At 39.1% G+C, this 18,458-nt stretch overlaps 1 protein-coding gene across 1 annotated transcript; it reads left to right on the forward strand.

Moving 5' to 3' along the window:
- The first annotated feature begins 116 nt into the window (after nucleotides 1–116).
- Nucleotides 117–14,352, forward strand: colq (collagen-like tail subunit (single strand of homotrimer) of asymmetric acetylcholinesterase). The gene is made up of 17 exons (XM_060870488.1): nucleotides 117–622; nucleotides 1,640–1,746; nucleotides 2,096–2,218; nucleotides 3,137–3,181; nucleotides 3,300–3,326; nucleotides 4,369–4,440; nucleotides 4,526–4,588; nucleotides 4,748–4,774; nucleotides 4,899–4,943; nucleotides 5,022–5,057; nucleotides 5,141–5,221; nucleotides 5,302–5,398; nucleotides 7,329–7,462; nucleotides 12,797–12,916; nucleotides 13,094–13,220; nucleotides 13,310–13,412; nucleotides 13,514–14,352. The coding sequence occupies exons 1-17, from the start codon at nucleotides 529–531 to the stop codon at nucleotides 13,581–13,583; spliced, it is 1,371 nt and encodes a 456-aa protein (XP_060726471.1). The 5' UTR covers nucleotides 117–528; the 3' UTR covers nucleotides 13,584–14,352.
- Nucleotides 14,353–18,458: the final 4,106 nt, after the last annotated feature.

Consider the following 18,458-nt stretch of genomic DNA (forward strand, 5'->3'; position numbering starts at 1 on the left):
TTCTATAATGCTGTTTTTTAAATATTGTGTATGTACAGAACTACAGACAACTGTTCTATCATATGTAATGTAACGTCCTGATTTACTCCAGACTTGACATTTCTGCTAAGGTGTGTGTGCTTATTATATATCGGGATGCCAGCAGTAAAGAACCCGTACACATGACACGTTGTCACTTCAATGTCAACGCAGCATGTCACTTTATTTTATTTTCTATGTACACCATGGGAAAACAAAGGCAGTGCCAGTAGTAAGAAGCTAATATTGGCTACAAAGGGCAGCTGACCACAATATATTTAGCACAGGGGCAATGCAAAGGAACAATTTTAACTGTGGCATGGGCTGGCATTCCCTTTTCTCAAAGGCTTGTGGATAGTGAATAAGGCAGGGACATGTGTGTATGTGTGTGTGAGAAATAAAAAGAGGGGAGGGGGAGAGGGGAAGCATAGAGGGGGAGTGTAGTGGTGTGAAGCCTCAGTTCAGTAGCCAGAGCCGTTAGAGGTACAGATCTCTCTGCAGTCAAGCAGCATGTTTCTTTTCACACTCGGACTGTATTTACCTCTCCTTCTTCATTATGCTTCGTCACACTCCTTCATGGACAACATTTTCTCCTTTCCAGCAGGTACACTAAAGATTGTGAGAGCATCGTTTTAATATTGGTTCAGCTTTTGCACATTTGCTTTGAGCCCTGACATGAGCTTACATGAAAAGCCTTGCAGTTATTATTCTATTTGCTTTGGCACATCTAAATCTACATCTATCAGTACTGACTGTTTATGATTGTGTATCGTATGATTCTGACTGTTATCTGTCTTCTACTTATATACTTATACTAATCTCTAAATACACATGCTTAATCAAAACTAGGATTCTTTCTGTATATTTAAATGCAAGGAGCTATAATAAGAAATGTTTTCTTTTCAAGTGGATGTAGTAAAACCACTTAACATTTCTCTCTCTCTCTCTATATATATATATATATTGTTTATGCCACTGTGTTTGTGCTGCTGTGTGCTAATAATGATAATTACTCTTTCAGCTGATTATATATGAGAGGCATGATTATACACGAGGACATTGGAACACTTATTCTCTTCCAAAGATTTGTTCATTTTTTGGTCTACATTAAATGTCAAATGGTTATAAATATCTGTATACATGCATTGCATGTTATATCCCAGAACAGGTTGTATCTGCATAAATACAGCCTGCAAATACAGTATATATGTGGATATCATGAGTCAATGAATTTGTAATTAGTCCATCAGCAACTATCCTGGAGGGAAAAGAAGCACTGACAGCATTTTATGATGTTTGCAGCTAAAGATTCCTCACTGACTGTGAAGAATAATTAGTAATGCAGCATTGGGGATTAGTTTTGATCATTTTGAGCATTCTTTTTAGTACGTATTGTATTGTATTGTATTGTATTGTTCTTTGAATGCATTGAGACAACCTAATAGACCATTATTGGAAAAATATTAATGTAAAGCCACCATTTGTCAGAAGCGCTATAGCCTGAGCAGTTATCTGTATGGCTGATCTCAGGGCTGGCTGTCATACTCCATACCCGAGCACTGCTTGTTGTGCTCCTATGCTGTCTGTTTGTTGACATGTTCCTCCTGTTCCCCAACCACAGAACTGGAAGCACTAGAACCCAGGAGGAAATTTAACCCATGCTGTTTGCTGACTCCACCACCACCCCCGTTGTTCCCCCCACCCCCGTCACTGTGGCACAGGCCTCGGGTACGTCATGTGACTCCTGCACCAGCCATGGTGATTTGTCCTTGGAGTGGTTCCATGAATCCTGTGGTCCCCTCAGATGCTTGTCTTATCTGAGTGTAATAATGAGGTGTTGATATAGATCAGCAGATGGATCTTGTCATGATTCTAAAATCATTAGGCTGCTAGAGTTACCTAGTGTGTATGTTCTTCATCCAAACTTAAGTAGAAGAATAAAAAAAAACTAGACAAGTCAATAATATAGCTGGTGTATGTTCCAAAACCAGATAATGTTGCCAAGACACTAGTATTGACTCAGGTTCTGAAGCCCGAGTTGCCAGTTAATTTAATCTTTCTATGTTTTATCTTACAGAGTGATCATGGCAACATATGGAGAGATGGGAATACAGAGGGAGATGATAAGAAGCCAGCAGGCTCTGCCTGCCTGGTGGGAGCACCCGGACCAGCCGGACCTCCAGGACCACCAGGACCTCAGGTAAAGCCTCTACCTTCACCCACACTGCAGAGTAAACAGTAAATATTATTGGCAGTTGTCTCAAGCTTTTATCTCACACTAAATTCCCCTTTAGGAAATTGATTCCATTGTTCACGCCAACCAACACTTCATTTTACACAATTATTCCCTTCTTTAGATGAAGTATTATTCAGTACCAGGGATTAAAACATTTTAAAGGTATTTCACAAAAATTTTGATTGACAACCCTACAAGATTTACCAGGCTGAATACGGTGGAACTAGCACTTGTATAATTTGATGGCTTGTGAGATTACTGGCAAAATCAGTTGTAGTATAACAACTCAGTCATGTTATCACGTAGTTGTTTATTCCAGGCACTCGGCTAAGTTGTTACATTCAGTTTGGCATTTTGCACAAAGTGTTTCTTTAAGTTGTTACATTCTTCTCAGATCTTTCCTCAATGTAATGGTGCTAACCCTCCTCAGCATATGAGACCCGTGTGACTTTCTGCAGTCCACTTCCTGCAGTGAGACGGATGCGCCAGGTCATCCCCATTGCCGCCGCCACCACGAATCCCTGCCCCCACCGCACTTCATGGCGGGACATTAACGCTCTACATTTAGAGTGGACGGAAATAGGCTTTTTCCACTGACTGTCTCTGCACCACGCATCTCTTCTTAGAAACGAGACACTGCTCAGCATAGTGCCCCGGTTCCTGCTCTGCCATATCCTAAATAAAGCCGCTGCTTGTCTGTGTGATATGTGATATATATCAAGTATTTCATGGCTTCTTCTGAGGGGAAAGTGGATGGCAACTTTCCTTTACACCCCCTTAAATAAGACATCCTGTAAAACTGAGAGTTAAATTTGTCTTGACTGTTGGACCTGAGTTCTGAAAGTTTTATGATGTGAAATTAAACTTGTAATACCTTCACAGGGTCCTCCTGGATTACCAGGGCCAAAGGGACCAAAAGGGGAAAAGGTACTGAACACACACCGTAAAGCTTTTCACTATGTTCTGTTAACATGCAACAAGGTCTTGGTGATTGCCCTGCATGTCGTTCTGTACCTCTTATTTTGTCTCTCCTTCGTGTTGCCAGGGAGAAATTGGGAGGCCCGGACAAAAGGTAGGACATTGCATAAACCATGAAATTGTTTCTACTAAGTGGATTTGTGCAAGGAAAAAAAACTCCCTCCTCCCCAACACACACACACACACACACGCACATTTACTTAATATTATTGGACCTGTTCCCAGCCATGCTTCACACTGCAGCCACACACAATATAAGCCTAATGCAAGTCCATTTAAATGCAACCTTGACGAAGATATACAGGACAAATAGTCCACAAACACTTGTCTTTATATCTTAGTGGGAACCAAAGATACTAATAGGAAAGTAATTAGTGACAAATACACCATGAGGAGATTTGACTGATCCTCCAGAAAAAAATCCTTAATGCAAAAACTATAGTTTTTAACAAACAAACAAATAGAGGCTAAATGTTTTGCTTTGGTCACTGAGGTTAAGGATAGGCTTAAAGATTGGTGTAAGGGAATGTCCTAGTGGATCTCTACCCACAGATCCACAGATGGGCAGGTGTAGTTTCCTGGAAGGTTTTAGTGATGCGCATCAGTGGACAAATGGATGGAGGACAAATAATACTAATGCGGGGTTATGGAGGAAGCTTGCAGTGTTGCAGTGTAATTTAGCTTAGTGCTGAAGCTACCATAAATCACTTGTCTTCCAGCAAGACTTGTTTCTTCCCCCCTCTCTCTCTGTTTCTCTCTCTCTCTCTCTCTCTGTCTCTCTCTCTCTCTCTCTCTCTTGTGTCAAATACTACTCTGCCTTTCAGAAGCACTCTATAGACCGAGCATCCTCATTTTTTCTGTGCTGTCTCTTAAGCAAATTTCGATATTCAATTAAAGAGTGTGATAAATCAAAAAGAGTCGATCAATGAATCAATGACTAAAGCTGAAGTGCTTTAACATCACTGAGAAATTTAATTTTCTTTATTATTCTGTATTACTCTATATTATTATATATCAGCTCTGTGCACTTGGCTTTACATGTGCTTTAAGGCTGGGAAGCTTTATGTTAATGCGTAAAATCAGATTCACGAAGGTCTCAGTAAGGAGCCGGTGTATAAAGTTTTGTATTACTGCAGGGTCGCACTGGCTCCCCAGGCCTGCCAGGACGACAGGGACCAAACGGATGGCCAGGACCGAGTGGGCCCAAGGTGAAAAAAAAAAAACGTTTGCACACAGTGATGTACTGTCTGAGTGGTGGCAGTAGTGCAATATAAAATGATGTGTGTTTTTCAGGGAGAGAAAGGTGATTCTGGACTGATGGGCTTGCCTGGAGCACGAGGACCAATAGGACCCAAGGTTTGTGTTGCCTAGAGCTGAAACCTTGCTAAATGCTAATTGTGTTTAATACACACTCCACAAACACTAGAGGGAGTTGTGAGAATATCTGATAATTCATTATATAGTTCTTGTAATTTTATTTGCTCATTGCTACGTTTTAAATTTTCTGTTATGCAGGGATTGCCTGGATACAAAGGAGAAAAGGTAGATTTGTGTGACTTTGCATGCCTTTTGTCAAGTTTGATTTTAATGTATGTATTTTTTTAATTACTGTTGAGCTGCACAACATCGTGTTCAGCCCATGTTTTCCCCATCACCATTTTTGTAGGGCTCACGCGGTGACCGAGGCGAAGCTGGCCAAAAGGGTCAGAAGGTGAGACACATGTTCTTTTAGCTGTAAAATCAGATGATGTGGATTTCTGGTGACTAACAGTGCAGTGTGCTGTTTCAGGGCACAATGGGGCTGGCAGGAATGCTTGGCCAGAAGGTAAGGAAATGAGTTCTAATCAGTGTACCTGCTAAATACCAGCTAGGAACGTTGACACATACATGTATGTGATCTTTGTTCAGGGAGAAATGGGCCCAAAAGGAGAGTCCGGCATCCCAGGAAGCAGAGGACCCACTGGGCAACCGGGAAAAAGAGGCAAACAGGTTAGGAATACTGGTGAGGAATACAGATACACGGATCATTTTTGTTCTGTTTGGCTCATCATCATCTATATGTGATTTAGGGTCCAAAGGGAGACACTGGTCAGACAGGACCAATGGGACCAGCAGGCCCTCAGGGATCACCTGGTCATCCCGGTCCTCCTGGTCTGCCTGCTTCAGGTAGGTTTTTAGTTTTTAGGCTAAGCATATAAGATTTCCAATTCTGCTCTGAAACTGTATAGTTACTGAAGGGATGTGGAATAACTGTAATTCATATCACTGAAGATTTTGTACTTTAAGCTACATGTATGGAAATAAAAAAAACACTGATGTTTTGCTTTCTTTGTTAGGACTGACTTTTTCCTCATTGGAGGCTTTAAATAACTGGATAGTGACAAATCTCAGGGTTACAGGGTTGATAGTAAAAGGGGAACATTTATATCAACAACACCGAGGGATCCTTTTAGCGCTTAGAGCAACCTGATCTGCACTGCTCAAGTCCAAAGGCATGACATCATGTCTTTAAATTGACTGAGAGATAGGCCAAGTTCTTCACAGACATACAAACATTATGTAACCGCAGAATTAGTGTGACACCTTATTTATACTTCTTCGGAAAATAAAGTAATTACCCTCAGTGAAAGACAATAAGAAGACTTCTACTTCATTGTTGTGGAATTCATATAATTCTATAAACTTACAGCCTTGACATAGTGCTGGCAAAATAGTCCTTTAGATTACAGCTGATTGGCTGCTTGCACCAACACTTCTGCATTATAAGCAAAACACATTTTTGCTTCTGGTTTGTATACTATAATGACAACGGTGTCATTTTACACCTGGAGTCAGCAGAATCTCTCGAAAAATAAACACCAACGATGCTCATCGTACACAATCACAGAGCACCATTTTATTCGGAACGCCTTTAAAACATTCATGCAGTTATAACTGTATGATTTGTCATATTTAAACAGGTAAGGGAAATACCTATTAACTCTTCTTATCCGAAGAGTGTTTTGTTGTGTACATTGAATGTCTGTCATGTTTTACTCCACAGTGTTGCTTAATGGCTCACATGAAAGTAGACTCTTTTTTGAAAGTAGACGTTTTGTAGGTAATTATTTAGTGTAAGTATTTCTTTTTTTTACCGAGCCTTCCATGGATAATATATATTCATAGAAAAAAGATTCGTTTTTTTCTACACAAATGTTTCTATGTTCAAAATAAATGGTGATATCAAACCCATTTCTGCTCTCTGAGTTCCTTCAAGTGGTTGTTAAATATCAAGGTCTTCAACCACAAAAATTCTGTGTTTGGTTTTCCAAACAGAGGTACAAACTTCCCACACTGAAAGTCAACAGTGACCTGATTCATTTTTTAATCAGATTAAAATATTATTATTATATTATTATTAGGTGTTCATTCCAGTATTGCACATGTACTATAGAATATACAGTATGCACTCTGGTCGGTGCTGCTTTTGTGTATTGTCTTTTGTGTAATGTCATGTGTTGTTTTTGTCTTGTACTGTTTGCACCAGGTTGCACAGATGCACTTTATGTGGCTAACTTACTTAAGTCCTTAGCTCTGTCTTTGCGTTATGTAGCACCATGTTCCTGGAGAAATGTTGTCTCATCTCACTGTGTACTGCAACAGCTATATATGGTTCAAATGACAATAAAATACTTCACTTAATCGAAAATGTCCAATAAGTCGACTGGAACACTAGTGTACTTGTACATATAAATGAACACTCAAGCTATAGTTAGCCCATTACTATGACTTTATTGCAAGACATTGTTTTAAAAAAAAGAATCATTAGATGATGTTGATGAATGTGTACTTTCTCTCTGGATAGACCACACCTCATGGTCATTGATCATTTTCCTAAATTGCATACCTCATGATGTTTTATAACTTACGTAGCATATTACAGACAGCACATGGTGATGAGATGCTTAATGTGCATATACTTAATGTACATTCTCTGACTGGAGCAATAACACTAAAGAATTGGCTGCCATCGAAAGTGTCAAATGTCCAATGTAGAATGTTCAGTTAAACACAGGAACTGTTTAGTACTCAGTGTGAATGCTCTTCTTACCTCCAGGGCTGTACGTGGTGGGGCCAAAGGGGGAAAAAGGGCAGCCAGGCCTCCCAGGCAACTGTGGCTGTAACTCGCTTGTGAACCCTTCTAGTTCATTTGACCAACACTCCAAAGCCAGCTATCCCAGAGTGCCAGCGGTAAGCTAGTGTTTTTTTGTTCACAATACTTCATGAATACCATAATTAGGCTTTCTAAAAACATAATCATTAATAATAATATATAGCGGTAATACATTTAGCTTATAAAGGTACAAAACAACAATCATGTAAACTTGTATCACAAATCCCACACTAAACATGTGAGTTTCAATTCCTGATGGAAGTGTAAATTGTGAAAAATGACTTTATATAACAGTTTATATAACCGTCATCACTTTGAAACCAGTGACAGGTGAAGTGGAAAAACAATGATTATCTCATTATAGTGAGAGCTGTTTTGATGAGGTATGTAGAATATATTAAGCAGCAAGTGAACAGTCGGTTCTTAAATTTGATGTATTGAAATCAGGAAAAATAGGCAAGACAGTGTGATGCTCTGCACAATGTTCTGCACGGAAACCTTGGGTCCTTGCATTCTTGTGTATGTGACTTTGACACGGAAAACCTACCTAAACAGTGTTGCAGTCTAAGTACACCTTGTCATGACAACATGTACAATAATAGCCATGTCCTCATTCAGAAGGTGCCATAGTGTTAATTTCATCACCAATTTTTAATTTAGTCTTAGTCTTAGTCTTGTGCCAAATGTCCTTGTTAGTTTTAGTCATATTTAGTCATTCACATATCTTTTTTTGTTAGTCAAGTTTTAGTCGACTAAAAGTCCCGTCATTTTAGTCTAGTTTTAGTCAAAAGAAAACACTTTCTTTTAGTCAAAAGAAAAGTTTTAGTCGACTAAAAGTCTTTTAATTTTAGTCTAGTTTTAGTCAAAAAATTGTAGACTTTTTTTTAAATAACACATTATTACTGAGATTATTACTCATAAACATTTCAGTAAAAAAAAGTGTCACATATGTTTCACTCGAACTTGACGGCACATCACATTTTTTACTTTATTGATACTGCTTTTAATCGTAATGCAAAGACCGGTCATTGGGACATAAGCTGTCATGTACAATAAAAGAGCCTGCGCAGCGACAGGAAATATAATTTAACACAAAAAGCCTGACTAGACGGTGGACTTGCGCTCAGGAGTTTTTTTTTTTTGAGCGGCGTGTGGACGAATTGTTTCTATGCACACACTAAACAACACGAAGCCGCGAACTCGTTCTGAATATTTTAAAGGCGTAACAGCTGATGAAAAAGCAGAGACAATTGTAGACGAAAATGAAGAGAGATTTTATCTTAGTTTTTATATTATACAAAACATTTTCGTCTTGTCTTTTTTCGTCAACAATAATGCATGTTAATTTAGTCTTAGTCAGCGTTTTTGGACAGTGGTGCAGTCTTTTCATCGTCTCGTCTTAGGGCCTTTTTACACCTGGTCACTTCATGTGTTTTCTCTGATCTGATAGCAATCTGATTTGTTAAAACTGTTCCATTTACATTAGGCCACATAAATGCGTCTTGGCGAATCGGATATCAATCCGATCTTTCTACTCCCACCCAAAATGCAAATATATTTTACCTCATTTCCGGGGTAATTGAAATGGAACACATGCGGTTGCTACAAAAAAACAGCATTTACTGTTTGCTGCATTTTCGCTGGCGGCAGCAGTGCATTTTAAGACCCAACGAGACACCTGGGTGAAAGATCGGAGCCAGCACTGGTGGGAAAACATGTTTCTTTCTGGCGCGATGCACGACTCGCGAGTCACCTGCGAGTGACGTACTTCCGTTTGGGAGGAGTGTAGCGCTGACGTATGTGGCTTGAAAAACCACATGCATTTACACCTGTCCAGTTTCATCTGAAATGCGTCCCAGACCACCTCCTAAACTGGTTTGAGCGATCGGATTTATATCCGTCTTGAAACCGTTTCGGAGGGCATTTACACCTGGTCTTTTTACGATCATATAGCTATCGGATCACAGAAAACGCATGAAGTGACCAGGTGTAAAAACCCCCTTAGTCATGAAAAAAAAGGTTGTTGATGAACATATTTCGTCTCGTCTCGTCTGACGAAATGAACACTACCCTGCCACAAGGCAAAGAAATTTCAGAAATGGTTTGATGAACATGACTCATGAAAGAGTTCAAGGTGTTGACTTGGCCTTCAAGTTCATCAGATCTAAATCTGTGGGATATTCTGGACAAACAAGTCAGAAACATGGATGCCCCTTCTCACGTCTTAAGGGACTTAAAAGGTCTTGTGAAGTTCATGATCCCAAAGACAAAAGACAGGTCAAAGATGCCTTGGCTGCACCAGGGGGTCCTACACAGTGTTAGGTGTACCTCCAGTATAATTATTAACATTTATGACTAGGTTGTACCTTGTTTCACCCTTTTAAAGTAAATCGTGTGGTGAATACTGGTGTGGTTTCCTGTCGTGTTTGCTTGTAAAACTAGATATTGTTTGTGAATAATGAATCAGAACCACTTGGAAACAATCAAACCATTTTCAAAGAAAATAATTTCTAGTCCTAGTCTTTTTGTCAACTATAGCTGTTACGTCCTTAGACGTCTCACAGCTAGTCGTAATTGGTGTTAATGATCAGACAGTTATTACCATCTATATTTTTTAACCTAATAAAGATTGCAACACATTACCTCAGGACTCCTGTTAAATCTCACTACAGTAAGTTCTGAACATTCAGAGCATTCAGGCCATTATCCAATCAGCCAATCACATGGCAGCAGCATAATACATAGTCTTGCAGATACAGGTATAGAGTTTCAGCTTAACCAAGAATGGAGGGTTGATAATTAGAAAAGATTAGGAGATGTTTTTCCAACTGTTCGGTTTCAGATCAGTTGGAAACAACAGCCCATCCACTTCATTTCAATATGTTCTGCATTCTGTGATGCTTTACATGGTTGAAACAAATTATTTGAGGTTATTTGACCTCTGGCCTCTTTCCTAAAAGTATTTCTTCCCTCAGACATGCTACTCACTGGATATTTTGTAGGTTTCTGTATAAACTAGAGACTTTTGTGCATTAAAATCCCAGGAGATACATTTAAAAAATGCCCCAACTCACCTGTCTGAAACCAAAATTGATACCACTGAAAACACTTTTTTCCTCTCTTCTGATTTTTTAACTTATCTGCATGATTTTATACTTTGTGCTGCTGCCACATGATCGGCATGGAAAGGTTTTGCCAGCAGTCTGTCTGTCTTTGCCAGCAGTGGCAGCATGGTGGACCTGGGGTTCGCACCCATGACCTTCCGATCACTGGCCCAACACCTTAACCACTGAGCTACCACATCCCGTTTACGTAAAGCTAAGACACATGATTAATGTGATAGAGTGTAAGGCCCAAGTTAGCTATTCGGTTGAAAGTTCTGAGGTATTTTCGAGTGAAGTTTTTGTCTGTACACATCAATAAGCAATGCCTTTTTATCTTGTCTCATAATGCATTGAGAGACATGAGCGAGACTAAAGCCAATAAATGTAGGTATGTTTTTCCAGACATCCTCAGAGAACAGAGCAATCAGTCAAATCTCGCTTACAGTCATGTGGACACCGCTATAAATATTTAGGTCTTTATTAAGAAATGTCATCGTCATATCCTGAGCTTGTTTTAATTTGGACCTGCAAATGAAAGTGATGTAATTGCATGTAAATAACAAAAAATTACTTTGTTTTTACTTATTAAACAAAAGAAATCAACAGAAATGTGTATTTGATCTGGGTAAAAAGTTAGAACCCCCTGTGCCCTAATAGCTAGTGTTTCCCCCTTTGGATGAAATAACCTCATTGAGATGTTTCTTGTAGCCATCTACCAGTTTCTGCCATCGACTGGAAGAAAGTTTCCCAGACTCTTCAATACAGGATTCTTTCAGCTGTGTGTTTGATGGGTTTCTTACAAGCACAGTCTGTTTTAAATTACCACACAGGATCTCAATAAGCTTTAGATCTGGGCTTTGACTCCAGATCTGGGCTTTGACTCGGCCATTCCAGAATTCTCCATTCTTTACTTTTCAGCGAGTCTTTGGTGGATTTACTGGTATGTTTTTGTCATGTTTAAAGGTCCAGTTCCGGTTCAGCTTCAGTGTTTTGACAGACGGTCTCATGTGTTCCTCAAGCACCTTCTGATACCATGTAGAATTCATAGTGGATTCTATGATGATGACCAGACCAGGTCGTGCTGCAGCAAAGCTCTAACTATAACACTTCCACCTCCATGTTCACAGTTAATATGAGGTTCTTTTGCTGAAAGGCTGTATTTGGTTTACGCCAAACATGCCCTCTGTTATGGTGTCCAAATAATTCAATTTTAGACTCATCTGTGCAAAGCACATTATTCCAGAAGCCTGGAGACATTATTCCTCTGCCTTTGTCTCTGTGTCCTTCAACAAACTTCAGTCTTCAAATCAAATCAAATTTTATTTGTCACATACACATACTGTACATACAGAATACGACATGCAGTGAAATGCTTTTTGCATCTGTCCGGTATTCAAGCATAAAAGGAATGCAATTAGGGATAAAAAAATAAAACCAAAAGGAGATTATTGTCTTGTCCTCATGTTTGTCTTAGACAGTAAATGTTTCCTCCTTGCACACCTCATATGATAATTAAAGTTGTGCAGTCTCTTTCTGATAGTAGATTCATGCACTTTGACATCAACTGTAGCAATAGGACCCGTGATGATATTTTAGGGTAACAATGTTCTAATAATTTGCACCTGATGTGATTACACCTGTACAAATAAATGTGGGGGTGTCCTAACTTTTTCCTCACAAGAAATTTGATTTTTTTTTTTTAATTAAATTTTATAGATCATTTAAAAAATAAATAAACTTTTTTTTTGTTTTATTTGTTTAGTTATATAAATTGAATATTCCATTATTATTAAAATGAAGATCAAATTGCCATATATTTAACTATTTAAAAAAAAATAATAACACATGCTCTCATGGGGTGTCCTAATTTTTTCAGATGACTGTACTTCAACGAGCAGGGATTGTCAGGAGCCTTCCAGGAAACAGAGCACACCCATAATTAGACGTAATTTGTTACTACATTTTGTAACAAGTGGAACCAAATAGCAATCATATAAATACAAATTGTAATATGTATTACAAAACATATGAGTTTTAATTCAGGTGTAAATCTTACAACGTTACATTTTATATACGCACCAAACAGCCAGAACAGTAAAGCCACTGACAGATGAATAAATAATCAACTTTGAATCTCATTACAATGGCACCTGAAAAAAATGTGGGATACATTAGGCAGCAAGTGGCAGCAGCTTTAAGCAACATTTGGCAGCAGCTCTCAAAGTTGATGCATTGGCAGCAGGACAATAGAGTGCCTTTGAGATGGGAAATATCCATAGTGTGTTGGTTTTAATGGCTGTCTTGCAGATTTTTGTGGTGGATAATGAACATGAACTGGTCAGTCTCCACACCGATAACGCACTGGCTTTCCGTAAAGATCAGAGGACTCTATATTTTAAGGACACTGATGGATGGTTGCCAATTCAGGTAATTATTTTGTTGAAACAATACAATTCATTTCATTTTATGTATTAAATAATTTAATCATATTTTACTTAACCCGTTCATTGGACACTTGAGCTTGAAGTTTGGGAATACAATAATAGAGCACTATACAATAATAGAGCATTAATGCTTAAACATCAAACTAGTATTTTGTTGTAGCTAACACCATTTCAGTCAACCGAGCGTGCTCCAGATCAGGAAGGTTTCTGTGGTGATGGCATTGTGCAAGTGGAGAACGGAGAGGAGTGTGATGACGGAAACAAGGTGGTCACAGACGGCTGTGTCAGTAAGTATCGATTCTGATGTATTATAACACCAGTTTTCCTTCGATTGGAACTGATCTGATTTTTATTAAACTGCACCTGTGTGTCTCAGAGTGCAGACATGCATTCTGTGGTGATGGCTATCGGTATGATGGAGCTGAGGAGTGTGATGGAAAAGACTTTGGATATCAAACCTGCAACTCGTATCTGCCTGGGTAAGATAGAGTTCAAACATTCTGTAATATGATTAATCCTACTGCCACTATTTTAAACTTTAGACTAAAACAATGCATATAACGTCCGTTTTTGTTTACAGATCATATGGACATCTTAAATGCACTGCAGAGTGTTTCATTGACTCAACAAGCTGCAAATATTTTACATGAGGAGAAAAGAGAAAACACAGAGCCCCACACTTTTTTTGTGAAAGTTGCAGGGAACAAGACCGAAGGCACTGCAGACAAACAGACTATTAAAATACAGTTGATTCGTGGGCAGAGGGATACAAACATGCATATTACTCTAGTTTGTTGCAGTGCTTCTGAGAAGAAGCCACATACTGTAGTTCACTGGAAAATGAGCACTCTGCTCAGTCACGTCAACCGCACAGGACCCATTGCTCTCTGTCTTAAGGACTCAACCAGGATGCTGTTCTCTGTTCTGTTCAGCCTTCTCTCTGTGGTGCTGGACACCTGCTTGACATTCGGCTTAGATGGTTTACCACGAATCTGCTCTCTTTTGAAAGGCAAGCCTGGATTAGACTCAATACCTCAAAGTACAACTTTTCCACAAGGATGCCATTTTCTAGTGGCCCACCCCTCCTTCTCTCTCCCAGGGTGCTGTGTTGTATTTGGACTGCATTGTGAAACAATTAGCATTTTGCATGAGGGCTGGGCTGGTTGAAGTATGGTGTACTGGGCTACTATGGCATTCAACTAATGCCAAAAAAACCACTCAACTCATTAAAGCTATGTAGATAGAACGAATGGCCTTGACCAAGTCAGGGTACAAGGCTTCGTGCTGGAGTGCTTCAGTAAAGGATCGGGTAAAACCAGCTGGCTTAGTCCATGATGCTGATGCTGAGTGGATCTTTTCTGTGGTGCTAAGCCAAGCACAGGGCTGTAAAAATATCAGACAAGCTGCAAGGTCAGAAAAGTACTGCCCTGAAAAAAGAAAAACAATAGAAAGAATTAGCTAGTGCTCATAATGTTCTTTATGTGGTTAAGCACTCTGACTAAGCCTTGTTAAGGTCAGGGTTCGATTTTAGCTAAACGTCATCATTCTTACCTCAGGAACTCTCTGAATAATCTCATCCTTAGAGCTGGTCCACCTCCATCCCTAGGTGGAACAAGGCTTACATATTCCAATATTCTTAATCTAGTCTGTTATGTGTATTTGCTGTAAATGCTTCAAGAATTGATGAAGAAAAAAATTCTGATCCTTTGGGATCTTTACTCTGAGCTTATTTAAGGTGGTAAGTGAATCACATATTATGGCTGTCAAACTGTTAGAAAAGATTTCTGTACTGTCAGGTAGCATTGGCAGGGGAAGTCTTTTGCTGCTATCTAGTAGGCTAAAGACTGTTGGAGTTAACCTTACCATCAACAGTTACTGACCATTTTGTCATAATTCTTAGACTGCATATGCAGCATGTATTTTCTGGTTAAAAAAAAAATGCAATGCATCATATCATATATCACTGTTCTTGTATTGTGACATTTTTATACATTCTATTGAAAACTACTGAATGTGTTTTTTTTCATACTCTGAAGGCTTTTGAGATTTCTCAATACTTCTTGATTTCTGGAAGTGATATACTATTCATGGCTTCAGATCTATTGTATAGGACATAAAACTCACATAAGCATGCTATAACTACTGTATACGCTCACCGTGAAGGTCGTGATTGCTTTATTATTGTTGATTACTGTATATTATTTCCAGATCTGTCTGTGTTTTTTGTGATGTCTGATGTTTTTGCAAGGTATGTCTGTTTGTGAAGTGCATTAGGTATCTCATGGAGTTATCTTCTCTTTTCAATGATACAAGAAAATATGTTAAAATCTATGTTATGATGTGTATTGCACTATATACAAAGAGAAAATGGCTCAGTAAGCATCCACTGGTGCTGTTGCATGTTGATATAATGCAGCGATTAATATCCTGTCCTACTGTAATGTGGATTATAAAGAAATTCTTGTTTGATACAGCCGTTAAAATAAAGTTTATAAAGCTACATAAAATTGTCATATGTATAACTTATCTTCATGGATCAAGACGATTTCATGGTGAAGGGGCTTCAAAGCTTAAAGATTTGTGAACAGATCTGAGAAGAGAGGTCAGATGAAAAGTAATACTAATGAGCCTATTGAAAGGTATAAAAAGGCTTGTACAATGGGATACTGGGAGTTACAGGGTTACCCGTGGAGCCAGGCCTGTGGGTGCCATTACACCACACCATGTTTGGGGTCAAACTATTTAGCGAATTGGAGACATCTTGTGGGCTGACCACCTGACCGCAACATAAAAGGTGAGGATCAGGTAAGGTAAGGTAAGGTAAGGTAAGGTAAACTTTTATTGTCCCCAGTAGCAGTGCATGTCAGATAGCATGCATGTGATGGACAGTTTTGGATGGACAAGACCCTTGGAATAGAAATTGGATGGGACATTTTATGTTACCACTGGAGGGAAAAGCACTAGAGTTAGTGTGCGAGATGGGAAAGTATGGGTTATATATAGTTGGCCTAAAATCCAGACAGTAAGGGCTATAGGAAGAAACTAGTTGAATGGGTGTGATTGCTGTCCTACTCCAGAGCTCCAGAGTCCCCACAGGAGATCATCCTAAGATACTGTAAGTGTGAAAGCAAAGCTGCAAGATGTAAAAGATCTGGAGGTGTTTAAGATACTGAATAAAGTCGAGATTGAGTGACTAACACTCTTCCTTTTGGTTGTTTGAGGTACAAGACAGAGAATGTGATTGGTTAAGCAGGGTGAGTAAGAAATTGTCCACAGCTCCCTGAGGAAAAGCACAGCTATGATGTTCCTTTAGCTTAGTAACAGGAGTGGAAAACCAGAGTCATGGCTTTCTTTTGACTTACTAGTCTGCAGTGGAGATTGGGTAAGAGCATATTTGAGACTCCATCTCTCTAACTGTATTACACAGTCATATCTGTCCTGTTATAATTACATCAGGGTAATTTGCCTCTAGACAAGCAGGGTTAGAGCTTACACAAGCTTTTTGGGAAAACTTGGTACTTAGATCATGTCTTAATGTATCATTAGAGTAATGATTTGAAAAAGTGAAATATGGCATGCAGCTGGGTATGATTTGTAATAGCCACAAATGCTAAAGACACAGTGGAAACTCAGGGATGAGTGGAAACAGACAGAGAAATTAAATAAGGGGAAGGCAGCTGTCACCTCTGCCTTGCAGAGACGGCTTATTTTGGTGCAGGCGAAAAGGAAGGGTGTTGCATTTCAGTGGCGGGGCCTTAGACAGTAAACACACAAGACCAGCTGTCAGCTTAGACCCAGAGAAAAGCCCTGACCTATTGTAGGGAATTGCAGGTATGCAAGGTGCAGTGGCCTGGCAGAGGACACCAAACCACACACGTATGTATTGGCAGTGAAATACCTAAATCAACCCTGAGGTTACACCTTCTCACCAATTAAGTAGTGACACACACAGGACTTTCAAGTCTGCTGTATGTCCCACTGGACCAAAGGGTCATTTTGCCATTTAATATACATGTTGTCATATTATTCAGAATACTGTAAGGCTTTGTCACATGTCTGAGAATTGCAACCAATCCTAAGTGCTAGCTAGTATTAGCCATCATGTAGTGTATATGTTATTGTATTTAAATGGCTCCCACAAACATGACTTATATACCTTACCTAACAAACCAGAAAAAATTGTGGAGCAAGTGTAGTCCTTTAAAACACTTTGTAGTTTTATCAGGAGCAGAGGGGTTACCCAAGTCAAGTCAAGAAGTCAATAAGCTTTTATTGTTTATTTGACCATATATAGCTGATGCAGTACATAGTAAAATGAAATAACGTTCCTCCAGGCCTACATAAAGACAACACAGAACTAAGAGCTAAAGGGTACAAATTAATCTATTCATATATATAAAACGACCCATCATTTAAACCAAAAAAATTGCACTCAAGATTAGACCATGTAAAATGCATGTTTACAACAGAAATATTGAGGCCAACACTGCCCATGCCAAACGTATGGACTTAAGTTAAGAGACAGACATGCTCACTTTATCAGTCAGAACATGTGAGGGTATTGCAAAAGAAATCATGTCCATCATCTGGTCTAAGCAGTGGTGTTATTTCATATTACCATGTCTATAAAGTTACAATGTCTGTGTAAGTATTTTGGCTAGGCTACAATAACTCACATGATTTTTTGTTCCCCATTTGTCTCACAAGTCAGTAACCTTGAATAAATCTTGCTCTAAGATCCTCCACTTCAGCATGTTGATAGATTTACCAAAAGGTCACTAGAATTTTTAGTAAGGCCCTACAAGTCTTTAACAATGACAGGCTGATGGATTGATGGAAAATGAAGGCACTGATTTTGATTGTCCTTAGAGGCCAGTCCACTGTGCAGTCTCATCCGCTCATTCTCTGCAATGTTTCCACACTCGTCTTTACACATGAACACTTCACAATTCTAGCAGAGCAAAATAAGGTCACATAGTAAAAGTGTTTCCACTGTGTATGGAATGTAATTTGGTTACCTTCAACCCAACCGTGGATTCCACACTATTTTTGTCTTACGACTACAGTTTATTTAGTCACAGGAGAGCTATATGTACTGTAAGCGCTTAGCACAATGAGAGTCCCCATGCGATCATTCACTCTGTGGCACTTTGTCAGAATTAGAGGCCTCTCTGTGATTGTCAAGCACAGAAAAGTGATAATCTTTACTATAGTTACTTGTCTTTCCAGCTCACTCTCAGTCTTACTGATACAAACACAAAATCCTTCTATTCTTAGAGGCTATTACTGAGGCTAGGGATCTTTTTGCTTTTGTGTATGTTGTGTGTCCTGGCAACCACATTTAGACATTGTGAATGACTGTGTATCACAGCAACATGGCACACGCGCACACAATGTTTACAGGTAAACATATATTGTGCATATCAACAGATCAAATTTAATGTTATTATTTATGGCTTTTTTGAGTCGTCCTGTCTCTTCCTGCCCCTCTCATACAATTGTTTCTGATCAGCTGGTATAACAAA

This window comes from Tachysurus vachellii, chromosome 5 (assembly GCF_030014155.1).
Source record: "Tachysurus vachellii isolate PV-2020 chromosome 5, HZAU_Pvac_v1, whole genome shotgun sequence".
Classification (NCBI taxonomy): domain Eukaryota; kingdom Metazoa; phylum Chordata; class Actinopteri; order Siluriformes; family Bagridae; genus Tachysurus; species Tachysurus vachellii.

What these genes read in the sequence shown, in the direction of transcription:
- colq (XM_060870488.1), top strand. Translation starts at nt 529, where the DNA reads ATGTTTCTTTTCACACTCGGACTGTATTTACCTCTCCTTCTTCATTAT. An exon ending in TTGGGAGGCCCGGACAAAAG is followed by an intron (nt 3,327 to 4,368) that starts GTAGGACATTGC and finishes GTATTACTGCAG; the next exon opens with GGTCGCACTGGCTCCCCAGG. An exon ending in CGGGAAAAAGAGGCAAACAG is followed by an intron (nt 5,222 to 5,301) that starts GTTAGGAATACT and finishes TATGTGATTTAG; the next exon opens with GGTCCAAAGGGAGACACTGG.